Genomic DNA, 27701 nt, shown 5'->3' with positions numbered 1-27701 from the left:
GACCCTCTCATCATCACCTCACGCATTTAGCCTTCTATCCTATGCTTTAACTTTACAGAGATATTATTTTCTCCTTGTCTTTCATAGCAGGAATGTTGTGTCAAGATACACCAAAAGAGTCATTACTGACACTCCCACCCCACTGTGGACTCCCAGAACTATTTCAGTTCTGGCATGCAATGCAGGTATTTAATGGCAACTTTGACCATGCTCTCCCAGAATTTGAGGGATCCTTCTGCCAACTGCTCCTGGAAAACCACAAAGGAGCAAGTGGGGCACTGGGAGCAAAGAACGATCTCTTCCAATGCTATCCTTGGAGAGAGCAGGTCATGGTGAATCTGTTTCCCAGATGTTCAGCTCTTGGATCTCTCACTTGTTTCTGTTCTGTCAGCACTCTCCCTCAATTCCATGTCCCACTTTCCACGTTAGGTGCAAATATGAAAGAGGAATGCTTTTTGCAGCAAACCTGATTTTCTTTCGGAGGATCCTGTTATCTGCTCCAAACAGTGCAAGCTGGGTAAGATGCACCCCTCACACCAGGATCACTTTGAGGGAAAGATTTCAAGAGCAATGTGTAATATTTGAGTCAACCTACTAAAGAAACTAATCCCCATTACTTTACTACTTCCAGTAAGCACACTGGGCATAGCCCACGTATTGAATTGCTTCCTGTAAGCCAAAAAGGAGTTGCCAGAAGCCAATCATTCCCAGTTCCTAATGAGCTGGTTTGATGTAAGGAACAGTATTCTGAACTGGTGAATGCTGAGTGCATCCCAGCTAATCCAGACAAAGTGCTCCCCAGGAGGGAGTAAGGAGCAGCTGATTCCACTGCTTTTTGTACAGCATTATGTGTGAAGCAGAGAGCAGGAATGAATCAGGTAGGTGTTGAGGGCCTGCAGGGTGGCTCCTGCCTGCACACAGATTGGATTGCTCAGGAGGAGCACCAATAAATCAAAGTCAGAGCTAAAGAGTGAGTGAGTGGCCAAGGAAGCAGTTTGCCCAGAACAGCAGTGTGTGATTAGACATTAATGAGGTTTTCTGTGACCTTGAGGTTTCCAGGAATTTTTTCTTGTGTTGTGATTGGCTTAATCTTTTCAATTATTGCCCAATTAACACTGTGTGGCATGGAAGACTGATGGATTGCATGAGAAACCCTGAATGTATCCAGAAGGGGACAGCAGAGTAATGGCAAAGGCTTTAGGTTTGTTGAAGTCAGACAAAGTGACTTGGGTTCATGCTGCAGTTATAAAGGATACCAAGGGTGAATGTTAATGGAGATGTGCTCTGCTACCTAAGTCCACATATGCTTGAGGTCTGTGTTCTTACCTCCTCTTCTCCCTCATCCTGGTATTGTTCATCCACATTATCTTCCTGCTGGTCGGGGTTTCCTGCCATCTGCAGAAAGATCACAGAACAATTCAGTTCTAGTGCATGTCTATTAACTTTAGGAGACTGAAGATTAAAGCTTCTTGTTCTGGAACTAAAACTCCATGTAAAGCTAAAATAACAACAATGGCATAAGAAGTTTGAGTTCCTTCGTTAGCAGCAGTGAGAGCCTGGTTACGTGATTCAAAACTGCCCTCAACTGAAAAACAGCAGGATGATTATAAGAAAAACTACTACACAGAATACAGCAAGACCTTCCATACTAAGCAGGAAGACAGTGGAATACTCACACCACTAAAGACCAGAGCCATAACAATACAGATTGTTTACAACTTTAACAGGGTTGAAATGTGCAGCATTTGACCTCCTGAAGAGGCCCTGCGGGTTCCTCCTTTCCCTTTACTGACCACCAAGTGCTCTTCCATTCCTGGATGTCCTTGTTTCTGACTGGCTTCCTTGTGCTTTTCATTTTCATCTGGTAGGTTTTCTTCTCGCTCTTGCTCAGCTTCCTCGAATTCATCTTCTCCCTGATTATTGGGGTCGTCAGCAGGATTCACATCTTCCATGGCTGCCTTCTGCAATTTTCAGAAGTGAATGTTAAACACATATTTTTAGCTCATGGTCAAACTCCCTTCCCCTCGAAAGCTACACTGGCATGAGCTGTGCTAGAACCAACTCCATCCCCACTGACACCAGCTGGAATCTCTACAGGATCAGGGCTCGCTGGGTAAAAGCACCTCAGCACTGGGCAGAGACAGAGCAGAAGTACAGGTGTCTGTCTGCTAAAAACCAGACTGAATCTCATGACCTGTTTCACAGAGGCTGTTGAACAACTTTTGTTTATTGACTATCTGACAACTGACAGTGCCTGATAAGGCCAGGTGAACAAAGATAAGGGTTTAAATGCTCCTGGCTCCAGAGAGCTGATGTGATCCTTCAGTACCAGACTGTCCTGCACTATTGACCTTGTCTATGTCTGTAATAAAACAAAACAACAGTCACCTTTCATCTTTGCCATCCAGAAAAGGAGCATTTTCTTTCTGTTTATCATTCAGTAAGAGCAGTTCTGTAACTTTATAGCTAACAAGTTCAAGGTTCTCTGGAATTATTTACTATACACTTTAATTTGCTGAAGGGGAGTAAAGAAAATACTCTTGATGTTCCACAGCAGCAGGTGAGATGGAGTTTGGGGGAAGGCAAAGGACTGACTCTGCTGCACCCAGGTCTTTGTGCAGTCAGTTCAGTGCTCACCTACATCCTCCTTCAAGGCCTCACAGTTCTGTACTGACTCCAGCTGGTTTCAGTGGCTCTTGAGTTGGCTCTTACCCTCTTAACTAACTACAGCAACAAAAATACCATCTCAGCTCTTTCTGACTGACCACTCATGTTATTTTTCTGAGGCCAAATTTACCTGTTCAAGTCCCAGCTAAGTCCAAATCCTTTATTCCACCTAAAGCACAGATCAAAGGAATGTGGAAATAAGCAATTTGCTTCCAACAAGAAAGCTTCTTTTTGATTTCTTCCCAAATCAATAAAGACAGCTTTAAATAGATTTTAGATGTTGTTTTAAACTGTCAAACCTGTCTCCCTAGCAGACCTCTCTTCATCTTATTTCTGTAACACACAATTATGTCAGACAAGACCTGTGGGTTCTCACTTCAGTAACGACTGCAATCCACAGCATCTTAATTCATACTCACTGATTCATCAGCCTGCTGATTTTCTGCTTGATGTTCTGGTTCTTGCTGTTCATTTGCATTATTTTGATCATCATCTTCACCTTCATCCTGGTGCTGGTTGTCATGTTCATAAGCTGAAAAATTTCTTAGGTTATTATCGTATTAGAGCAGTTTTCAGTTAGTCCCTTCCTACCCAAACCATTCCATATAATTTAAAGAGATCAAACAAACCCACAGACAGAGCCAGGAATGTAACCAAGATCCACAAAGCCCTATCCTAGGAGCTCAATCAAAAGGACACTTTTTCATTCAGGAATGTGAATATGATCTTTAGTAATTCCTCTATTCCACTCAGTCAGTTCAGTCAGGGTTATTTGAGCTTCTGGTTTTAAGTTTCAAGTTTATGTTTCACTTGAATCCAAACTGCATATGAAATGAATATTAAACTCTCCCATGCAAGGCAGTACACAGGTAACCTGTGAGCATGGCAGGGACAGGAATCTTTGCTTACCTCCTTCCTCTTCCTGAATCCCTTGCTCTTCTTCCCCTTGTACAATATCCTGGTCCATGTTATCATAATGAGCCTGTTGGCTGAGAACATTAAATGCCAAACATCATTTCAGTTTCAAAAAAGTGTGTTTCTGCTTTAATAAACAAACCCTCCACCTGCACCTCTGCCTCTCTCAGCACCTGCCAGAATGGGTTCCAATTTCATTTTCTATTACTGGATATTTTCTCCCATCACCTTCCCTGAAATACAACTGATAGAACAAAGACTTTCCTGTCCTGCTACACCAACTTTGTGCTTGTATCTCTGTGTGGAGTTCGCAGTCCTGATGGCTATGGATCAGGCACAGAGCAAAGTCAGGACAGTGAATTTTAGGAAAGCAAAATTCCAGCTCTTCAAGGAAATAGTCAACAGGACCCCCCAGGAAACTGCCCTCAGGGAGCAGAACAGGGCTCACACCACAAAACCTCAAGCAAAGACCACGACAAATTCACATAGAAGAATTTAACCTGAGCTGGGTTTTGTAGAGTTTTTCCCCTCGTTCTGCCTGTTTGTGGAGCTGGAGCTCTTTCTCCTGGAGCTGTTGCTGCCTCAGGATCTGCCCCCGCAGCCTTTGCTGGTGCAGCGACTCCTGGTGCTGCCGGAGCTGGTTGGCCTCCTCTGCTCTCTGGGCTCCAAGATGCTGCTGCTCCAGCTGTTGCTCATAAGCTGGTTTTTGTCTCTTTGGTACAGCTTTTGTTGGTGTTATCTGTCCAAGAAATGTGTTAGCCACAGATTAATCATCGTTTCAGTGATCAGGAACAAGCAGGGAGAAACCTGTCCAGAGGGAAAACTGTGCAGCAAAATTACGGCAAGATTATTTTAAGTTTTCCCATCTTTGCTTAAAGTTTAAATTATTTTATTTTTTAACACAGACTGGAAGTGTTGAGGTGTTTGTGGAACAAGAGAAGATCACGTGTTGAGGGATGCTAACCTTTCCTTTTCTCACACATCAATAATATAACCCCCCCAATTTACTGCCAGTCTAAGGAGGTTTTGATGGCTGACAAGACAGCAAATGTTTCCATTGATTTCACTGGTAATCTCAGTGGGGGTTGCTTTTAACCTTGAGTGAGACATTGCACATTTTTTACACTCAGCAATAACTTAAAATAACTCCAGTTTCACAGCTTAACCCATTGCTGCTGTTCTGACCCACTGCACCTCTTCAGCAACAGCTTCTCATCACCCCAGAGTTACACAATTAATCTGCTAGCAGAGAGAGGGTTAACAAAGCCTAAGGTGAGGCCAGCAAAATACATTTTCCACTGGAGATCCAATCTAGAATGCAAATCCAAGATTTGCTGGTTTTATTTAGGGCTGCACAGAGCACGACTGGCTGTTGCTGAGCACTGATTTCCCTTGGCTATTCCAGTCATGTTCACCTGGCAGTTAAAATTTCCTGTCAAATGATGATGAGCATTTAGATGGCAAAGTGTTTGCAGAAGGCAGGTTTATCTGACAAGGAAAAACACCTCAATTTGATGAGATGCATCACATTAGAAAAGCAGGACATGTCTCCATCACAGGGCTGAAGATAAGCCCCATTCTCACCTGCTGTGTGCTTCAGCAGCTGCCAGAGGCCTCAGATTTAAAGCAGGAGACAAGATTCAGGCTGCTGCTTTTTATCCACCCATTCCTTTTTATCAGCAGAATTAATGTTCATTAAGATTTGGCCAGCACTGCAGTACAAGTGTGCTCAAGCTGAGCCTGAATCCTATGCATCCAAGTGCCTTGAATCCCAAATTTTCTATGAATGTGACAGTAATTTTATCTAAAAAGCAGTGAGTGCTCTGAATCCCAAACTTTCTATAAACACAACACTGGTTTTATCTAGGAATAGGTGAGTGCAATACAGGACCAGCAATGATAAGAGCAGCCTCATTTAAGCAGCAAATCTGATCCATTAGAGGAGCTCCATACCTCTGACTGGAGGTGATCACCCAACATGTTGGTTTCTTCTTCTTTCTGCTCCTGCTTTTTCCATTCATGCTCTTCTGGGACTTGATCCTGTTCCTCCCCTAAGTGCTCAGGCTGACCTGCCTGCTCCATTTCTTCCTCCTGAAGTTCCTTTTTGCGTTCTTCTTCAACTTGATCAGCACGTTGCTCGACATCTTCTCCAGCCTCTTGTTGCTCCTGAATATTCAGCTCTTTGGGATGCTGGCCCTCATTAGCCCTTCCCTGGAGATGGAAGGGCTCAGCCCTGTCTGCTTGTTCCTGGGTATTTATTTCTCCTCTCTCTTTTGGCATCTCGTTCTGCAAAACACGCACAGGATTATGTGTGTACAAGATATTATGGGTTTTTTTTAGTTTCAAGAGAGCCAAGGACAGATATAGATCCTTTATCCCAGCCTGGAGCACTGAACCTGCTGTCAGGAGGGTCAAGGTTTGGAACAAGCTACTCCTCCTGCCAAACAGTGTCACTACTGATTCGTGGCTCTGCACAGCTACACAAGGTGTTGTACAGTTATATCACTGAGCAGGTTAAGCCTCATTTCATTTGAAGTGGAACAAAAACTCTTACAATTTTGTATTTTACAGACACATTTTAGTGGTGGCCTTGGCAGTGTTGGGTTAATGGTTGGACTCGATGATCTTAAAGTTCTTTTCCAACCTGAATGATTCCATGATTTTTATTTCCTGTGGGTTCTGCTGGCTGAGAGTTCTTGTAAAACAAAAACACAACTGATTTTGTAACATCCAGGCTTCATGTTTTATTCTTAAACATTGCAGAGTGTGCCAGTTTTAAAGACCCTGACCTTAATGTGCCAGTGGAACTTTATAAAACACAATTTCTTCAGAACTTGTTCAAGCTTTTCTGTAACACATGAGGCATCTAAAATTTTAGAGACCACTTATTCAGGAAGTTAAGATTTTTAACAACTCCTTAAAACAGCTGACACAAATACACTTAAAACTGCCTTACAGTCACATGAGAAAAGGTCACCATGAATATATTTTTATATGTAAGACCAAACCATTCCTCACTGCTTTAGTCAAGATCTGACAAATAAAACCACACTTCTAACAGACTTTCAGCACAGGTTTTGCTGAATAAGAACCATTTCTGTAGTGTATGAAGCCAGTCAGTACTTCCTACCTCCTGGTGCTCCTGGGTCACAGGTCCCTGGTGCTCCGGGAGGTCGCTGTGTGGGGACAGTCCTCGCACCTCAGGCTGCTCATTTCCTCCTTCCAGCTTCTCAGGCTGTTGGAAACTCGGTATTTTTTTGAGGGTGTCCTTCAGCTGTTTGTATTCCTCCACCTGGGACTAAAGTCAACACGTTAATTATAGAGTGTACAAACTAATTTCTCAGTAAAAAGTAGCTGCCTTGGTGTAAATTTGCTGGCAGGACACGTGGTGGTGGAAAGACTTGATATTCCAGGGAGGAGAAGGGACAGGAGTTTTGAAACAGGTTTTATCTCCACACATTAGATAACACTGATTTATCAGGATCTTTTCAGCCAAAGTGCACATGCATACAAAGTGTATTAGAAACACCTCTGTGGGACAAAGAGGAAGACCTGGTTTATCCATGCCAAGCAGAAGTGTCAGAAGGGAGTGATGCAGTTTTCCTGGCAGCCTAAAGCAAAGGAAATGGAGAGCACCACAACTTCTCCTTTGCCTGTAGGAAGAAGTGCAGCTCTTCCAGAAACAGTGGTTTTAAAGTACATACATGTCATGAAAATGCCAAATCCTCAACACTTAGACAGGTGTTCCATGAGACAACAGCCAACACACAGAACTGAGGCAAAGAAAGTCATAGCACACCACTGGCGAAGAGCAAGGAAAAAAAAAAAAGAGAAGAAGTAGAAAGAAAATGTAAATTTCTAAAGTCTTCCTGAAATGCAACGGTAAAATGTTGCAATTTGATTTGCTCTTTAACTTTGTGCAAGATCAGGATACTTTCAAAAGGCTTTAAAGAAAATCCAGATGGGTTGGGGCACCAGTCCCTGGCTCTGCAGCAGATGTACAAGAAAGGTTATCAATGTAAGTAGATTTTTTTGGGATGGGCAGGATGTATAAAAGCTGCCCAGCACATACAAAAGGTGGTGCCCCACCAGAGGGTTTCTCTGCTGCTCCTGTGGAGGTGTGTGTGGGGTGTTTGCTACCAGTTTGAAACCAGAGGTGCATTTAATAATCCTTTATAAAATTCAGGTTAAAAACTTTGTGGTTCCCCCTGGGTGTCACTGTGTGTGCTCTGTGGTATCACAGCACTGCTGGAGCAGCGCAGGCATGAAGCCTTGGAGCACAACACTCACACAAAACAACACCCACAGTGCTACAGGCTGACATGGGGCAGCACAGCCCAGCTCTGAAGGCAGACACACCTCAAAGCACCTCCAAAAAGCCTCTGATAAAACAGACAGGCCTAAAAGCAAAGCAGAGTGCACAGTCATTCTTGTCATTCCAGAGGGATACTCCTGCTTCCTGATTAACTGCTGGAGAGCCCAAACAGAAATTTTACAGGAAAAAGTAATATTTACTGAATGTAAGACTAAAACACAGGTCTTTGATTTTTTTTTTCCCCACTTGCTGACCATGCAGAGAGATGAACATGCTGGGATGTGTTGGAATGAGAGAGGAAGCCACAGAGATGCTCCAAGGTCTGGAGCTCCTCTGCTCTGGAGCCAGGCTGGGAGAGGTGGGATGTTCACCTGGAGAGGAGAAGGCTCCAGAGAGACCTGAGAGCCCCTCCCAGTGCCTAAAGGGGGATTACAGGAAGGCTGGAGAGGGACTTTTCACAAGGGCACGGAGGGACAGGACAAGGGGGAATGGCCTTAAACTGAAGGAGGGAGGGGTTAGATTAGATATTAAGAATTAATTGTTCTCTGTGAGGGTGGGGAGGCCCTGAGACAGGTTGCCCAGAAAAGCTGTGGTTGTCCCATTCTGGAAGTGCCCAAGGCCAGGTTGGACGGGGCTTGGAGCAACCTGGGATAGTGGAAGGTGTCCTGTGGCAGGGGGATGGAATGAGATGAGTGTTAAGATCCCTTCCAACCCACACCATTCCAGGTTTCTATTATATTTAAACAGTGCACATCCAGATCTGAATTCAAGCACTCTGTTCAACTGCTGAGTCACTAAACTGAACATTCTGATTCAAGGCCACAGCTTAAAAGGTAGAAAACAGGGTTTATTAAAATAAATAATTAATCAGTCTGGCTGTGGAAAAGCACAAAGACTACAATGCTTTAAAGATTCAGGTCACAAATTCTTTAGTGCAGTATTGACTGCTGGTATTCAATGTCTAGAATACACGTAGGAATGGAGGAATCACTTCTGGAGCTGTGAAATAATCCCTTGGGAACTTTCTGCAGCTGGTTTGCAACGGTGCAAAATACCCTCTGTTCTGAAAGCGTGGGCAAGACCCTTCCCTTGAAGGAAAGGTTCTCCACAGGACAAATGCCACATCCTGACTGCAAACAGAAAGGCTTTGTGTGACACAGGTTTTATAATTAAAGGGCTGAATCAAAGCCAGGAGAAGTATATGGAGCTTCCCTTTGGATTTGGTGAACCTTAAATCAGTCCCTGCCTCTGCCCCTGTGGAACTTCAGTTGTTAGCAAACACGTACCAAGTAACAAACATGGCCAGTGGGAGAAGAACTTAAAATTAGCTGTCAGCATGTTTTAGTACTGGAGATTAAGATTCCTCAGATATTTATCGAAGAGGGAATTTTCTGATCTTTCCCTATTTTTTGAATATCTACACATATTGACATGCACAACAAGGAGAGCTGAGGGAAAAAAAAAAAAAAAGAAGATCCAATGCTTTTAATGCTGATAATGATTTTGTGGATCATGAAAATGCTTAAATGAAGAAAATCAATCAGGAATAAAAGTAAATTCACACTGCCTAACTGCCTTTCCCTCTGATCATTCACCAACAGTCTTCCTCTGCTCCAGCATTACTCCTGCTTTCAGATTCCCTGTGGTCCATACAGCTTGTACTGGCACAGCTGACTGAGCCTGTAACAGTTTGTGCTTCATGGATAGTTCCCTTGAAAATGACAGTTAAGAAACATAATGCTGCTGCTTTTTTTTCTGAATTAATTTCTGTTCCATCCGGAGTTTAGAATGTAAATATATATTTATTCCTGCATATATATTCTGCTCCTGCACTGATGTCCATTGCCCAGAGAAGCTGTGGCTGCCTCATCCCTGGAAGTGTCCAAGGCCAGGTTGGACAGGGCTTGGAGCAACCTGGGCTAGTGGAAGGTGTCCCTGCCCATGACAGGGGGTGGAACGAGATGATTTTTAAGGTCCCTTCCAACCCAAACCATTCTGGGATTCTATAAAAACCTTGTAGACATTCCAGTCACACACAAAAAGAGACTTTATACCAGCAGCCAGGTCTTTGTAAGTGATAAATGTGAACATCAGAGAGCGGGATGTTCAACTAACAGGAGTTTTATCAGAGAAGGAAGAGGAAGAAAGGTATTGGCAGCTGCCATGGAAGCAGAGATACTCTGGTTATGAGTAACACATGCACTCTTGGGCCTGTAGTAATAGAGTTTTTTTTGTTCTCTGACAGCCCTGTGAATTGTTGCAGCTTCTTAAGAGCCACCCTTGAACTCATGCACTTCCCTCTGAGTGCAGCACAGTGCCAGTGAAACCCCAGCATGCCAAAGGCCACATGCACCACACTGCAGTGAACCAGGAAAAACAGAGTTTGAGGAAGCTGAGAGCCAGGAGAAGCTGCTTTTCTTCTGACCTGAGCAGCAGCTAGTGCACTCTTGTGGTCTTCCAATGTCACCACAAGCTGGTTGTGCTGGGACAGCAAGTTCTTATGCTGTTGCTACACAAAAAGAAGAACATTACATGTTTTACACAAAGTTCATAAAGGTAAATTAGGGAGGCTGAGGGGTTTTGAACTAGGAAGAGAATTCAATTTATTTTGAAAGGAAAATCCTGAGCTGGAATGACAGCACTTATTTATTTAACATGGAATGCATATTAAACAGACAGAGGAAGTGAGCACACCAGGGAAGGGAATTTGGAGGCCAAGATTTGTGTAGCTAAAATAAAATTAAAAGTTGGGGGAGATGATGATGATGATGAATGTTTTAAAGGAATAGAGCTGGAGAACATCAGGCATTGAGTTTTGCCAAAACTCAGTTCTTAACTTGCAAAATCAAATTCCCAATTGGAATTTCTATACTAAACACTTCATTGTTGTGGGTTTTTTCACATGTTTGTTTTTCGGGTTTGTTTTTTTTTTTCCTTTTTTTTTTAAATGAGCAATTTACCTTAAGTGCAGGTGGCCAAAGACAAGAAATCCAGATCAGCCATATTCCTCTCCTTTTGGCCACACAACAGAAACTACAAGTTTTCAGCACAGCCTAATTCTGGCTTGTGAAAACTTGGGAAATTTTTTTCCTAATACTGAAAGCTCTCCTCAGAGCAAAGCCTACCTTGACATCCTGCAGCTGGGTGTGAATGTCTTGGTGAGCTTTTCTCAACTGTCTGTTCTCCTCCCGTAAGTTATACAGGGATTCTGTTGAAAAGAAATGACACACAGAATATTACTACAGAATTTAAACCTGCTCAGATTTATAATACCAGGATAAGCACCAAAACTGAGAGTGTAACACAATCTACACAAAATCCCACACAATTGCTACAGTAAAAATTAATTAGAATAACTGTATGGTTTGGTTTTGTTACATCTCTCCCCAGCCCTATGGAAAGTTTTACATTTTCAAGCAGAAAATTGTAACATTTGATTAAATTTTGTATCAGTGCACTCGGTCTGCATCTGGAACTCTGCATCACTGCTCCCGCTGGGCACTACAGATGGCAAAATTCCTTATGGAAAGCTGAATCTTTGAAAGGCAGAGAGGAAGAAACCCTCCTCTCTCCCCCCACGTGGCATCTGGTGAGTGAGAATTTTCTGTGGTAGGACCAGGTTATTCCTTTGGAAGGCATGCCAAGATGGCCAGAATGCTTCTGGGATCAGGGAGAGGGGCTTGTATTCCCACTTTTTACATGATATTGATGTAGAATATCGTGAGTAGACATGGGCAGGTTGTTCCCACACTCCAGGCTGCCAGGCTGCAACCCAGCTCAGCCCAGCTCACTGTGTGACTGTGCTGCCAAGGCAGAGCTAATAAACACGAAATCCTGCAAAAGCCTCTGCAGACAAAGCTGCAGACAGCTCCAAAACTAACTCCTGAGTCAGTGACACATGGCACAGCCTGGCTGAGGGCCCTGGTGGGGACAGCCCCATCCTTTTGTTCCATGGAATCGTGTAATGAGGATTGAAGAAGCCTGAAAACTGCCAAGAATCTATTTAACAGGAAACTAGATGCCAAGAGTAAAACATGACTTCATCATCCAGGTATGCAGGTGTTTCAGAGGAGATGATACACAGAGGAGAAAATGAGGTCTAAAATGTATATAAAGTCACTTCATGAAGAGGTACAATTAAATCTCTGATAGAAGTGGCAAATACTCTTAGATTCCATTTCAATTACAAAAAACAATAAAGAGGTAAAACTATTTTTCCAGGTTTATGCAAGTCTTAGAAGTAAAAATGAAAGTCTGGCTAAACAGCCTCTGACACTTGACAGGCTTTTAAGTGCTGAGTTTCTTACTATTTCTCTAACCCAGATACAAACACAAAGCACACATGAAGATTTCAGAAAGAGGCCACAGACAATCATCAGTAAAATGTAACTTAGCAGGAGGCAGAAGATGCATGACTGACCTGTGAGTGAGAACAGAGAAAATGCCTCTCTCACCTCACACAAAACACAATGGCAAACACACACAGTTTAATGGGACAGCCCGACACAGGTGAGATTTACCCTTCAGCTTGGAGATCTCCTGCTCTTTCTCCTGCTGCAGCTGCAAGTATCTCTCCTTGTGAACACTGAATGTCCTGCTAAACTCTTCTCCTTGTTTTCTGTGATCTTCCTCAAGGTCAGCGTGCTGCTTCTTCAGTTCTTCATGTTGACTCTACAAATACCAAGTTGGGACAGTGGAGCAGTTCTGTATCTGCATATCTGGCTAATATTGTCTTTGGCAATTTGTTTAATAAGCACAGATGAATGGAAAGCATTCATCACAGGGAGGTTATTATTCAAAGCATGCACATTGAAGCTCCTCTCAAACACAGAATGATCTCTGTGATGAGCAGTGTCCTGTTCCAGGGCTCTGTCACCTCAGCCCACATTGCACTGTCCCTCTGGGAGCTGCTCAGTGTGTCAAAGAAAATCCTCACATGCCAAAATATGTGAGGGCTGATAAGTCAGCATTCCCTACAATAATTGCATTTGATAAGATTAAATTACCCCCCTGGAAAGTCTGACTGGGAAAAACTGCAGTAAATCATCTTTTAAGGGTACTATTGAGAGAGGAAGGCATCATCCATGTCCTGACACTCTGGAATGAACCAGAACCCAGCAGGGCTGTATCCCCCCAGCATAACCAGTTTGACAGGACACTGGTGTCCTGCTGCCCCAGTTACCCACCTTCAGCATCTGGTGTTGGACACTCAGAGCACTGTATCTGCTGTTGGAGTCTTGCTGTAAAACACAAACACCGGTGTCAAACAGAACCACACTGACATTCCTCCAAATTCCATTCAGTTGGTTATTTAGGAGTCACAAGATAAGGGATGTAACTCCCCAGGAAACAAATTCACCCTCCCCCTTGCTCTGGAGCAGAGCAGGCACATACACTCTGCACTTGCTGCAGCAACAACACATTTTAACTCACATTACTCAGCTCACAAACTGCTCCCCAGTTTCAACATGAAATAGCCATAAAATCCTAATTTACTCGCTTTATAAAGAGTTCCCTACAGGTCTCTGGGTCCTCTGCCAGATACAGTTTTCCTTCTGGCACTTGGTATATAAAACAAAGTTTCTTGATGTTTTTATGCTTTCCAGTTCAAAGACCACGTGTTAGAAAGCTGTCACTGCGCTTTTCCCTGTGGACTAAGCTACAAAAAATTTCTAACACCTTCTCATTCCCCTTTCCCCTTAAATATAAGAACATTATGTTTGAACTACCATAATATAAATAGGAGGATATTTTCTAAATTAATTTTCTGGAGAGATATTAGTATCTCCTACTACAGCTCCAATAATTAGGAGTTAGAGAGCACTTATGCATGCAGAGTAGACTGAGATAAGTAAGAGCTCTTTCAATTAGTATTTTCCAGGACCTCTTTCTTTGAACAGTTATAATTGCAAAGCATTTCCTTTCTCAGTTATTAAAAACTTGTACTAGGAAAGATGACTTACCCTTCCTTTATTTAGTGTTTCCTGTGCTTCTAGTTTATAAACAAGAAAATCTGCAACATAAAAAGGGAGAGTACTGATGAAAAAAAGAACAGGAAGATAAGAATCTCTGCTTAAATAACATGACTGTCACATATATAAATTCTGTTAAGAGCTGAATACTTGTGCAGATACAATTTTCTTAAAAAGACCTTAAAAATGAAGAATTCAACAAAATGCTGAATTTATTTTCGTTAAAGGGTATCACAGTTTCACAAAATGTTTTCATTTAAAAGTTTCACATCTTGGTGTGACATAGAGGGGTAGAAGCTCAAGACTCTGGATGGGCCCATGAGCATCATTCAAAAGGAAAAGGACATTTATTTATAAATTGTGTATTCTTGGAGATGAGAAAACGTTCCCTTGTTTGTTCCTTGATCCTCTTTTTAGGGTTTGCAAACGCTGTCTCACCCTCGGGTAGCAGCAGGACCGTTCTACACTAGATGGCACCAGAAACCCACCGAGAATCTCACGGAAACACCGAAAGAGTGAGGAAACTCAGACGATTGAATCCTGCTGAACTGCCATAGAGGGCAGAGGGTAAGAAATACAATTTGTGCCAACATTTGCCCCTCACACACCCCCCCTGAAACTCAGTTTTAATCAGGAAAATATATGTGAGCGTGTGTTTACCCTTAAGCACGTGAAAAAGCACTGATTCAGAGTCTAATTTCCCAGTGATGGAATCCAGGAAGAGATCCCCATGTTTTTGGTACAAGTTTTGAATGTTTGGCACACCAGAACAGGATTTCCACATGCCCACAACTCCACATACATGTTAGGGTTATGTACATGGATATAAACATATTCTCTGTGTATACTTTGTCAAGTTGCAGGGATCTGTAAACAGTACTAAAAAGATGACTGCTTTTAAAAATACCTGATTAAAAAAATAAATAAATAAGAAAGAACTACTAAAAAGACCAGCACAGCTCTGCCAAGGGGGTCCTGCTAATGTGTTACTCGACTCATTTAAAACTGAACAAAGAGCATTTGAAGTTACTTTCTGCAAATAATCAAGTTAAAAGTCAAAGTGAAAAGCACGTTTTTACCTTCTTTTGCTTTCTTATGTTCGAGCCTTTCCTTTTGTAATGACTTTTCTAATCTTGACCTGTGCTCATATACAACTGAAAAGAGAAATTTTGTATGCAATTAATTGAAAAAGTAACATATACAAACCCCACCACCCACCCCCAACACACCCCAGGGAGTGCTGGCACAGAACACACCAGGAAAATACAAGTGGAATGAGGTCATAGGATAAAGAGCTGTTTGTATCATCTGGGACAGTATTTTTTTTCCTTTTTGCATTGTTTTATTGATCCTAAATTCTGGGTTCTCTGAGTGCACAAACACAGCTGTGATAACCAGGTAAGTGTTTTGTCTGTGGAGACAGTCAGCTGTGCTGGAGCTACAAGAAAGTTGCCAAATCCTCTTCCCTTCTTGGATATGCAGGGACATTTTTCCATGCTTCCATCCTCTCCTGCCTTGTTTGCAGAGAGACAAGGAAATAAGGAAGGACAACTTCACTGCCAGAGTAATTCCTGGCAGCAAAGGAACTGTCACAAGGAGGGAAGGGAGAGGGGCAGCACTGCACAGGCTGCTTAGGCTGAGGCATGGGGAACCTAATCCCTAAATTCTTCCAAAAACTGGGCATACAGTATTCCTCTGGCACTGCCTACCAGCAATTTATGACTCTTAAAGACTGTCCAAGCTGCCCACAGGTCCTTTGTGTACATCCCAAAATGGGTTTTACATTGATGAATTTGTTTGTTCATTGTATCCTGTGTGTATTTAGGACATCCAATACCTCCTGGCACTAAGTCCCCCCATTTCACTGCCAGTACAGCAGAATTTCATTCTGCCTGTGCTTTGGACATGGAGTTTGGAATATGTCTCACAGAGGATGGGGCACATCAGTCCCTGTTTACCCTCTCCACAGCACTCACTAGGCTGGAGGATCACTACCTGAAATAGCCAAGTTTGCAGCAAAGATATCAATTAAAACTCATGAAAATGTACAGTTATATGTGTTTAGGCTCAGTTTAATGCAAGCATCTTTTACTGCTGTAAGTACAACCAGTACTTTTTCAAATAGTTATTAATTTGTGTTAATACAAGAAGTGATATTTTTCTATCAAAACTAGGAAACTCATTTTATGAGAATAAACCACTAGTGAACATAAGCCTTCTGCAGGAGGCATCAAGTAAAGATTTGTGTCTTGGCAGCCTCAGAAGGCTCCTCTTGCACCCTAAAACCTGTTCTTAATTCCACCAAGGTGCATTCTGCAGGCTTATCTATGAGTGTTTATGTGTTGGCTCAGGAGCTGGATTGCTAATCAATTCCTGGCACCTATCTCCACTTTGCTATTTATCTTCTAAAGTCAAGGGCATCAGTCAAGATGAACCAATGTATCAACATCCTCTGCAACAAAACGAGCATTTAATGAATATTCACAAAGTCACCAGCAAACAGGCCTGGAGAAGAGGGGAAATAAAAGGCAGCAGTACAGTAATGGTTTTATTTAGGTCCTGGAGGTAGTGAATGCTGAATTACAGTGCAAAAGGAACAGTGGTTGTAGCACAGCAGCTCAGGAGAGCAATGAAAAGCCATAATGGGTTTCTCCTCCCATGCAATCAGAGGTGGAAACAGGCTTTTTGGCAAACAGGCTAAGCCACAAATGGATTCGGAGGTAACATTTTCCATTCTGCTTCTCTGTCTACAAGTGCACCTTCCACAGTTCCTCCTGGGGCTTTAACAAGTGTGTTGGGAAACCCTGCACAACAAACCCAGAACAAGGCAGGAGGAAAGGAGAAGGAGAAAGCAGTAGTTTGGGGTTTAGGGACCTCTCACAGCCATTTGAATCTCTGCTGAGCTCTGCTTTTCCTGGCTTCACCCTGAACTTGCCAAGTCTCTCCAGCCCTCTCAGGTACTGCATCCTCACCCTTCTTTTTGCTAACCTTTGAAATACTGGGACAATGCTGGGGAAGTCTCAAAAGAAGGGCTAAAACCAACTTCCTCCTACACCTCTGACCTTCTGCTTCATTGACTGGCTGGTTCGGCATATTTCTCTCTGATAAAAGTCCATAATGTGCAATGTAATTAAGATTTTGATTAAGAATCAATATTAGGAAGGCACAGCTTCCATGTCTTCTCTCTTGCTCTTTTGTGGGGTAGGTTGCAAGTCAGATTTCATAAGTACATAGTTTATCTCCCATAAACATAAATTATTTCCACCAGTTAGGAACTTTAAGAGTCCAAACTACAAAGGGCTTGTTACTACAGCAGGGTGTTCCCTTTCTTCACTGCCAGCCTGGATAGAAGATGGCTGAGCAAGAAGCTGAAAGAAATAAATGCATTGAAAAGCAGGTTTTTTGTAAGAGGTTTTCCAGCTGGGGGGCAAACTGCACAAATAACTTTTCCTAGGGTAAGCTTTTAATTTTGTACTGATCTTTACACAAATAACTGAAGGTTATTTCTACATTATATTTAATAGAGTGATAAAAAAGGGGGAAACGTTGTCATCTAACGGCTAATATGCACAATTCCAAAGCTGGAGTAACTGCAGGTATCAGTTTAATTCTTGAAATTACCTATACAATGTAACCTGCACAAATGAACAAAGAACCACATAAACCCACAGAGCCCAGAATGTGAACTGTAACATCACAGCTTGATAAAACACCTTTCACCTTCAACAAGGAAACACTGAACAGTCCTTGAATTGATCCCAATTAAATCAAGTCCTTGATTTAAGGCTTTCCTCATACAGAAAAGGAAGTGAAGGAGAAGGGGGGGGTGTGGGATGATCTGTAGGTTCTCAGATTACACCACTTTGACCAGTGCTGAACGTTAATTGCAACACAGGAGTTGAGGGAGGTGATGAAAGCAAGATTATTTAACAGTCCTGGTTATTTCTTTTATCATTGCTCTGCACCTCTAAGCAGTAAAACTAATACCAAGCAGAATAAACCAGTGTTGTATATTTAAGAGAAAATGTTTCCTAAGTTTCCATTATCAGCAATTTTGTGACTGTGTTACTTTGGTTGTTTGGTCTGCCAGAAGCATGATCTTGGGAGTCTAAAATACCCCAGGCTCCCACTGTCTTACATACTGGAAATCTACATTACATTGGAATTTAAATATATATGATGTAAAAAATTTTACCAATTTCAATGAGATTGTTTCTTACACAATTCTGCAATCTTTTTCTAAGATTACAGTAATACCTTTTATTTAAAACCAGCAGATTTCAGTAGTCTTGGCAACAGTCAGTGTTATTTTCTCTCAGACTGTGGCAGAGTTGAACTGAACCAGCAGTGTGGGGTAAAATCACCCTGGCACTTTCCTAGTAACTCTACAAAGGCCTGTAGGAGATAGATTTGCTGTAAAAATAGTTAATTCCCAATTCTTGTCGCTGCAAATAGAACCATTTAAAATGTGAATCCAGCTTTTCTGCTGAGAGTGAAGCACTTCCATGAGCCAAGGAACAATCCCTTCAATATGGGATGTAGGATAAATTCCCCAGTCCAATGACAGTAATTGAAATTCTGATCTCAGAAGGTATTTCATTACTCCTCTGACACTAATGCCTCATGCTGGGAGAAGATGTTATTAATACAGCAAGACCTGCTTCCTAAGCTTCCTAAGTATTTGATTAAGTCAGTGAATCTGGCTTCAAACAAAGAGATCCCCTATTTCACTACTGATAATCTTATCAGACATAGATTATCAGGCTCTGGGCTGCTCCTGGTCAAGCCTCAGGATTCCCCAGCACAGTACAAGCCATGCTGATCACAGGATGTGCTACATCCATTCCAGAGACTCTCAACTGAGAGTTCAGCAATAAATGGATATTCCAGTGACACTGCAAACATCTAAGGAAGAGTGGAAGTATTCCCACAATAAAGACTAGGAAAACTATAGTGCAAGAAAACAACATTACAAAAAAACATATCTTTATCACAGAACCCCAGAATGGTTTGGGTTGGAAGGGACCTTAAAGCCCATCCAGCTCCAATGCCCTGCCATGGGCAGGGACTCCTTCCACCAGACCAGGTTGCTCCAAGCCCAAATAATTACAATACATTAAACAAAACGTTGAAGCTATTTAATAATTTATGCCCTTGAAGTTTTCTGGTTTGAATTTATACAAAAAGGACAGAAATAGAAGCCAAGACAATGCAAAACTGATTGTGTGTGAGGTTTAATTATGGAACACTTTTGCATCCAGGCAGATGGAATGTTCTCATTGTGCTCACTGCAAACCACAACTGGCACTGGATGGAGTATGAGAATTACCTTCACTTTAAAACAAACTCCTACACTCTTCAATTTACTCACATGATCAAGTAATGGTTTTGCCTAATTACAGCCAGTCACTGCAAATTCCTCCTGGAAAACTAACCCATGCATTGGAAGTTGTGCTTAAAAATAACCACTGCTTTGACTTAATTCCCTAGCCATCTGTGTTTGCTCAGAGTACTAATAATTTTAGGAGAAAAGTTTGCATTCAATATCTGGATCTTCATATCCAGGGGATTTGCAGTGTTTGTCACAGATCTCAGTTGCACAAGGAGGAAGTGAAACATCAGCTTTCAGAGATCCTGCACCGAAAATGAGCTGTCAGTTAAAATTCTCTAACTTAGTCAGTACTCCAGCAGTCAGAAGTTTTGTTCTAACTACAGGTTCCAGCAACCAGTTCTAGTTTTGCTTTGACTGCAGTTCTGGAAACAGGGGAATGCTGAGGGAATCTGGCACATCAATTCAGTTCACCCCGGAAACACGTACTTGTATTTCTAAGAAATCGTTGTGGCCTCTATTCATTTATAAGGGTGACATGCAATTATAAGGATGACATGAAAATTAATTTCTAAACTGGAGTAAAATCTCCATTTCACAGAATCCTTTTCCTCCAGCCTGCTTCATTCTTAGAAGTCAATAACACCTCTAGGAAACAACAGATTTAAGATATGTTGGAATAGAGGGAAGGATTTATCATGTTCAAAGAGTAAACTGTAATAGCTGCTGCTATAAATAAATTTGAGAAGGGGTATTAAATGAGATTAAATATTTAATCCTTCACAGATAGGCTTCAGACCTGACTTTCATTAGGAAAGAGATCATGTTTTCTAGAAAAGATTTCCCATGTACTCCACAAAAGATTTCCTCCAACCTTTGGTACCACAGGAGGGATCAGCATCCCACCCTGCACATGCTGTTTCCTACACACCTATCCATGCTATTTTTTTCAAGTGGTGATGAATGCAAATAGCTCAAACAAAACCTGTATAGTGATTTTGGACCTAAATTAGCAGAAAAACACACAAAGATTCAGCAGAGCTGCAGAGACAAGAGTTTTCTTCTCATATCATCTCTGTTTGTTGGGTCTGTTCAACCCTCAGCTCCAGGAAACGAGGGGCTGTTCTTTCTCTCAAAAATTGTTTTAGACTCTTTTTTCAATTTTATGCAGGTCTGGTGATTCTATCTACACAGTGTCAGGATCTATTATTCAGAAACTAGTCAAAAATAGACCTCGAAGAAAAAAACCAACCTATATATGCACAAACTGCACCCAGAATCAAGGAGTTTCAGACAGAGATTCATAATTTTGACTGAAAATGGCTTTGCTGAGCGTGGTGGTGTGGATAGAAGCAAGCTCCCTACTCTGCCCTCTGGGAGCTCACAAAGGCCATACTTCTCTCATCATCTCTGTAATTAAACCCTGGAAATGACTGCCAAACTCTGGGATCTGAGTCACCTCAGGAAAATAAGATAGTGGGCTAATTTCAGATACCTTGGGGGGAGAGAGGAAATGTAGAGGAGGAGGTGGAGAAATTGCAGTTTCTTTTATTTCTTAATTATGATACATAGTAGCAAATCTCAAGAAGTTTGGGTTAAGCTACATCACCAGAAAAAGATCAGAACTGCATCCAGCCCAGAAGACCCTTCTTTAAAAAAGGAATACCATCCAAACAGGTTGAATTCATCAACTGCTCACCTCAGGCTCCAACATGACTAGCAATTCATGCTCCTGTGTCCTAAAAATCCCAGGGAAAAAAAAATCACCCAACAAAAGATTCTGCTCTAATTACTTGTTCTGTATAGCCCATTTTTTCAGTAATCTGAATTATTTCGCTTTCATTATTATCCAACCTCAAAGCAGCACCTGACTTTCAGCAGGACAGATTAAATTACTTTTTCTACACAGGGCTCCTATTCCAAAATGAGCAAAGTGAACTCTATTAGCCACAAATTGCTGGCAATACCCTCACCACTACATCAGAGATGCTATAATGGGTACTCAACTCTCAGAGAGGGTGGAAACCTTACTAATAATTCGCCCCACCCAGACACAAAGGCTGACAAGCCTGAATCCTGCCAGGAAAACAACCAGGCCAATGAGACAATGTGCTTGGAACGCTGTCTTTAAGACTTAGGAATTCAATCAGCCAGGAATATGTGATAGGAGATGACTGACAAAGAAGTCAGAATGCAAACTCACCAAAGCATCCACCCATCCTGCCTCTCTCCTCCTCTCCCAGCTCTGAAGTGTCCATAAATCCACACAGATCCACCACTAACAGGCTTTAAGGGGCTTAAATCATGATCAGTAACAAAGAGTTTTGGGATATAGGCTCTGTCTTGCATCAGGCTGGAGGCTACCAGGCTCAGTGTTAAACTGGGGAGAGAGAACATCAAAACCCAGGGAACAAACCCACCCTGTTACCTCACACTGCTCAATATTCCCTCCAGCTGTGCCCTGTGATCTTCAGCCCAGGTTCCAACCTGGGTGCAGATGGAACACTGCAGTGCTGAGAGAAATTTATCCTGGAAGTATCATGTCCACCAGAAAAGTGATTTAAGGGCACTCAGGCATTGGATTGCAGGAATGAAAAACAAATACAAACACGGGCACTTGCTCAATTCATCTGTCCAGTCGCGGAATTCTGCTGCTGGGAATCTTACTCACTATGGACCTGGAAACAAACTGCCCAGAGTTAACTGAATGGAACAGAACTCAAGCACCTTCTCTGCATTCAGGTTATGAAGCAATCTTGGTAATTCTAAATAACCCAAAATCTTCAGGATGAGCTGCCAAACAGACATATCTTTCTAAAGATACATTTTACACATACAGATGCATGTATGAATATACATGACAGCATACAGCTCTTCCACACTAAAACTTCACACAGTTTCATGTGTTTAAAACATGTGTTTTAAATATTTGGAACATTAAATACCCATTGAAAATGTGAATGGAAGTACAGAAGGCAGATTCTTAGAGGAGGTTACAAACCAAAGTGTCCCATTTCAGGAAGCCAGGTAGCAGAGTTTGGGATGATGTATTTGCCACTTCATGCAGCCCTACACCTGGTGTTGGAAGTACATTTGAGTACCAACAGCACACAAAGAACCAACCTCTGCTATTACAGTGCTGCCATGGATCTCCCAGATCTCAGATAGCAGCAAAACACAATAAAATAAGCACTGTAGCGTTACGTGCAACCTGAAACTCACAGGAATGACAGGAATTCAGGCTGTTATTGTGGAGAACAACCAACCATACAGGAGCTGTGGAGATGTAGCTCGTACGATTCATGTGAAAAATAAGCCATCAAAAGTTAGTTCTTCCTAGCTCTGCCAGCTTAAGGTACAAGTTTAAATAGTGTATTATCAAAGAGGGGTGTGAGAGTGAAGTACATCCCCATCTCTCTGTGCTTCACTGAGAGCGGCTTTGGCATCTCTGTAGTTTGCATGCAGACATAATAAATATTAACCACTAAAGTGACACAGAACTATGATCTAGCACTGGGATACATTATGCAAGTCTACATACACAGAGCTGCTCTGGATCTGGATCAACTTCCAGCAGGTCATCTCCAACAGGGGTCCTGTTTTGGGACAAATGGCACAACAGGCACAGAGGAATCTACATTATCTTTTCAGCTGGTGCTTTCTAGCATTGGATAAGAAAGCTTTGAGGAAATCCACACCTTGAATACTCTCAAGTTCAGAGTCCCTGCTGGGCTGGCTCCTAGGATTACAGCCCAGTCTGAGGCTTCACAGGGACTGCTCAAAGTTGTCAAATACATTCAGACTCTCAGAGAAAGAGCGAAAATTAAGATAGTACAAAGCACTAAATGTAGGTTGTTATAAGGATTAGGGATTAAAACAGATTAAACAGATTAAAATAGTACTTAACACTCAGAGGATGAGAAGACAGAAGCTGCAAGGGCTAAAAAGACATTTGTAGATACATTCAATCTTGCAGCAGTCACAGATACAATCAGGTTCACCCACAGCCATCTGTGTGTTTCTGTTCTAGCAGCTGAAGCCTGTTTCTATAAAGCCAATAGTTCAAGACTTAGTTTGACACATCTTGGTAGGAGGCAAAGAGCATCAAGTTATGGTTTTATCAATTGAAGAAATACTGAGCAAGATTATTTTCACGTTTCAAACATATAATGCTTAGAGAATGAGATTTAAAAATAATCTTACTGGGACAATCAGCTTCTCTATGAAAGACCTTACAGATCACAATGACTTTAGATTTTCTTAGCAGTCAAAAAAATGTTGTGTCATCTCTACATTCTGCCCCTGGTACTCCATTTGAGGGTTGCAAAAGCAGCCTTGCTTTCTCCATGCCCAGCAGAAATGCCAAAGTTTGATACTCTTCTACGAAACCTTCTACAACATGAGCTTCTAAAGGGGGTGAGTTTAAGACCCCAGCTTCTCCCCACCAGTTATTGTGTTCCCCAAGTCTGCCATCCTTCCCATCACACCCTGGTGTTATTCCAAGGGGCACAAACACTTCTCAGCTGAGTAGCTGAGGCTGTGCACACCAGAGAAGGCAGAACTCCCCACAACAGCACCCACGTGCAGCTCTCTTCATGTGTTAAAAGATTTTGAGACGTCTTCCTGCACCATTTCTCAGTGACCTGTACATTCTGCCTTGGTAGATGAGAGCTGTTTTTCTATGTATTGAGCCTGTTTCACATGCTGTGTTTGAGCAAAACAAGGCAATGAAAAAGATAAAAATCTAAGTCAACTGGCTTTTCCAGCAAAAACAGAAAGCACAGCTCATTCGGGCATGAAGAACTGGCAAGTACCAAAAAGAAGGTTCTTATTACCAACATAGATGAAAAAACCCTGAAAACCCAGGAAAAACAGTAGAGGTGACAGGAGGGAGTAAAGGGAGCTGCACTCTGAGCTACAGCTGAGGATCCTGATTGAGACTGTGGGCAGACCAAAGGCACTCACATCCCAAATTGCCACCGTGCACATAAACTCAGGAGTTACCCGTGATCCTCAGGCATTTCACAAACAGACTCAAGTTTCACCCACAAGCCCTGACAGTGCTCCTCTGTGAACAACCAGGAAAGCAACTGCCTCTGCAGGCATCAGCAGTCACAACAAAACCCTACAAACCCTCAGATAACAGGTGATATTTCACTGTCACCCAAGCATTTCAATGCAGTCAGACTTCCAGGAGCACAGCCAGCATGCCAGGAGCCTCAAAAACACACTTAAGAAGTTTATTTTTTTAGTTTATATTTAAAACAATAAAAGCTTCCTGATGAATTAGTTGTTCAGGATGTGGAAGTCCAAGATATGTTTCTCTTCTCGGCTTGTAATGAGTTTAAAGTCTGATTTAATCACCCAGAAGAGCTGTGAACACCAAGAAATCAACCACTGTTGGTACAGCAACCTCCTGCCTCCTGGCAATGCTACGTCAGTGGCTTTGCCCTTTAACTGGTTCCTGTTTAAAAGATTTCCAAGTGTTTCCATCACACTTCAGGCCCCAAAGTCACCTCTAGTCCAGGATCTATAGATTATGCTGCATGGAAAATAAAAGTTGTATTATGTTAGTAAAGCACTACTTTATTTTATTGTTCTCATAAAATAATAAACTCAAAGAACAGATGTAGCTCAGATATTCTTAGAGGTGTTTTCTATTTGGCAACGGGAACACTGTTGATTTAAAGTCCGAGTCATTTAAATTCAAAGGTTCAAAGTGCAGTCACGTACTGCACCTGTAAACAGGGTTTTCTGTCAACATTTTACGCTGCTTCGAAGCCTCAGTTTAAAGAAAATTCCTTCCTGTTGTTCCATATGAAAGAGTTAAACAGGAAAGGTTCAGAAATGGGATTGGTGTCGGACACCACCAGTTCACACCGTGCTTGTGTCTCTCTGGGTGAGCTGGGCACAGGCACAGGCTCTGAATTCCCCATGTTCTCCTCACTAACCAACTCCTACTGCAGAAACCCAAGTGATTTTACAGGGTAGGTCACTTCAGAAAGAGTCATTAAGAAAGGGAAGAAAAGTTTATTTCCCAAATCCTCTGAAGTCCATAGGCAGATACCTTCCCTTTACTTTAGTGGGACATTAGGCAGTACAATGGTTGCTGCTGCACTTAGTTTGTCTCTGGACTCTCAGCCTCACCCTCTCTTAGGTATAACAGTTACTTTCATAACACAGGAAAATTTAAAGAACCATTTTATTGTTACATTGTATTTTTCCCTCCATTCTGTGACTTAATTGCTAGTAATTACTTTTTTAAACAAGGTTTACTGCTACCATACTTGGCATAGACAAAATCTCCTGCTTATTATGCTTGATAGACTGGCCTGCATCCCAGAACCATGTGAATTTATTGCATTGATTGTGAAATCTATTAATGTTATCAGATTCTGGTCAATATTTTACATTTCCCATTGATACACTGAAACAAGCAAGAGAATTATATAAGGCACAGCTCTGTCACCACATTTGTCAACTACCAATTGCCTGCTGCTTCCATGAACATACTTGGATAGGTGGTGGCTACTGAAAACAATGTTTCAAACACGGAAAGTTAAAACTTAACAGTCCAGACCTAATATATCAGATCCAGAGAATCTGTCCTCTGTGTTAGGATAAAGTTTGTTGCACGTAACAAACTTTTGGTAAAGCCAAAGCAACAGAAAAAGCCAACTTGTCAAATTTTAGCTCGAGAACAAGATGTTCCTGTGTCCTCTGCAAATTCTGTTGGCAAATATACAGCCTAGCAAAAGTAGCCCTTTAGCCATCTGCCACATACCCATCTCCCAGCCAAACACTTACACCTTTTTTGTGACTAAAATGAAGGTTTCTGGCAGATATTTCCATGGTATTACTCGGAAAACGACCTGAAATTGAAATACTAAGTAATGATGGTCTCAGATCGTGACTAAACATATTGAAGTAACAAATCCCTGTGAGAGTCTAACAGCATAAGCCCAGCTCTGTGCTCTCTGCATACAAACTGTGTGCTTCCAGGCACGCTTTTATGTGTGCTTCCACAGGGAAAAGGATGGCTGAGGATCACCCTGGAGTTATGTGCTGTTACAGCTGCTACAGCAGATCCCTCTGATCCTTGTTTTATACCCTTCTTGAGAAATGAAACTCTTTTGAAAGTTGGCTCTGGGCTTTGTGCTGACCCAATAACCTTGCACTTGACAACTCGAGAGGTGCTGAGGTCTTGCACTTCCCAGACCACTGATGTTTCACGTATACATTTGCTGCTTTGTTTCTGATTTCTGGACATGCTGATGTCAGACACAGGCATCTTTTTCCTTAAAGTACAGGACACACACATTTCGTGCATCCTTAAAACAAGATACACAAGGACCTGTATTTATGTGGCAGCTTTAAGCCAAGAAATTCGAAGTTATACCACAAGTAATAGATTAGCCTTATCCAAATAACTTATTTGAACTTTACTTTTAAATTATCCTTTCAAAAATGCTTTATTAGAATACTCCTCTCCTCCCCCCTGAATTTATTTAAGTTTATGCTGCCCAGGAACTGCAGCTGAATGTTCAGCATAAAATTAACATTTCAATGACAACACAGAAGCACTCCAAAGTCCCACACTGGACATGGTCTGCACTGTTAGATGGGCAGCAAGCAGTCCACCTGCTTCTTCCATTCATGCTAGGAATTGCAAAGGGATGTGCAGTCCTTTGGGAATAAGAGTCACTATAAAACGTGTGGGAGTGAGGGGGAATGAGAGTTGTCTAGGAATCCACGGCAAAACCTCAGCAGGGTTAGGATCCCACCCACGGTGAGATATCACAAGCCCACAGGGCGGAGGAAGAGAAGGGGAAGAAGCGCACTGGGAGCAAAACTTTGGGAGAGGTTGGACAGCTGGAGCCCAGACCTCCCGGAGGAGGAGGAGGAGGAGAAGGGTGCTCTGCAAGCCCCTGGGAAGGGCAGCAGAGGCTCCTGCCGAGCAAGTACCTTGTAGCTGAGCCGAGAGGGACTCCTGATGCTGCTGGTACTTGAGCGCCGTGGCCTCAGCCTTCCTGAGCTGGCCCTGCAGCTCGTAGTAGAGCATCGCCCCGTAGAGGAACCCGAACACCACGGTCAGGAGCAGCAGGCTCTGGAAAATCCGCTTCTGTTTCCGGGAGCACATCCCGTTGCCCATGTCCCCGGCGGGGTCCCGGGGGCCCCCGCCCGTCACGGCTCAGCAGCGGGCGGGAGGCGGCGGCATCGGAGGCCCCGGGAGAAGGAGGAGGAGGAGGAAGGGGAGGAAGGAGGGACGGAGGGAGGGAGGCGGGGCCGGCCGAGCAGCCTCAGCCCCTGGGCACCGCCGCTTTGCCCCAGGCGGGTTCCCGGGCGCGGGCAGGAGCGGGGCCGGCGGGGCTCATGCTGGGGATGCCCCGTGTCCCTGCCCCGGTCCCCGCGGCCCGGGCGGGGGCGGCGCTGGAACCGCGGGATGCGGGAACAAAGGCACCTCCCCGGCCCCGCACTTACGTGTCCCCCGCTCCGCCGCGGC

The 27701-nt window shown here is 42.7% G+C and overlaps 1 protein-coding gene across 2 annotated transcripts in view; it reads right to left on the bottom strand.

Annotated features, from left to right (window-relative positions):
* Window positions 1-27493, bottom strand: part of GOLIM4 (golgi integral membrane protein 4) — a 29957-nt gene extending 2464 nt beyond the window's left edge. The window contains exons 1-14 of one of the 2 annotated variants that reach the window (XM_027647404.1): window positions 27164-27493; window positions 14949-15023; window positions 13861-13910; window positions 13084-13137; window positions 12418-12568; window positions 11023-11105; window positions 10323-10406; window positions 6713-6880; window positions 5536-5868; window positions 4083-4321; window positions 3577-3656; window positions 3087-3199; window positions 1794-1961; window positions 1327-1395 (exon numbers count right to left, since the gene is read on the bottom strand). In XM_027647404.1, coding sequence (XP_027503205.1) covers window positions 1327-1395; window positions 1794-1961; window positions 3087-3199; window positions 3577-3656; window positions 4083-4321; window positions 5536-5868; window positions 6713-6880; window positions 10323-10406; window positions 11023-11105; window positions 12418-12568; window positions 13084-13137; window positions 13861-13910; window positions 14949-15023; window positions 27164-27350 — 1854 coding nt within the window. In that variant the 5' untranslated portion in view covers window positions 27351-27493. The remainder of the gene's footprint in view (window positions 1-1326; window positions 1396-1793; window positions 1962-3086; window positions 3200-3576; window positions 3657-4082; window positions 4322-5535; window positions 5869-6712; window positions 6881-10322; window positions 10407-11022; window positions 11106-12417; window positions 12569-13083; window positions 13138-13860; window positions 13911-14948; window positions 15024-27163) is intronic. The other variant, XM_027647405.1, reaches the window with a different exon arrangement.
* Between the last annotated feature and the right edge of the window lie 208 nt (window positions 27494-27701).

Source organism: Corapipo altera, unplaced genomic scaffold (assembly GCF_003945725.1).
Source record: "Corapipo altera isolate COAL_440 unplaced genomic scaffold, ASM394572v1 113, whole genome shotgun sequence".
NCBI lineage: Eukaryota > Metazoa > Chordata > Aves > Passeriformes > Pipridae > Corapipo > Corapipo altera.
Note: the sequence above shows the minus strand (reverse complement) of the source record. Positions and strands in the feature narration are given on the sequence as shown.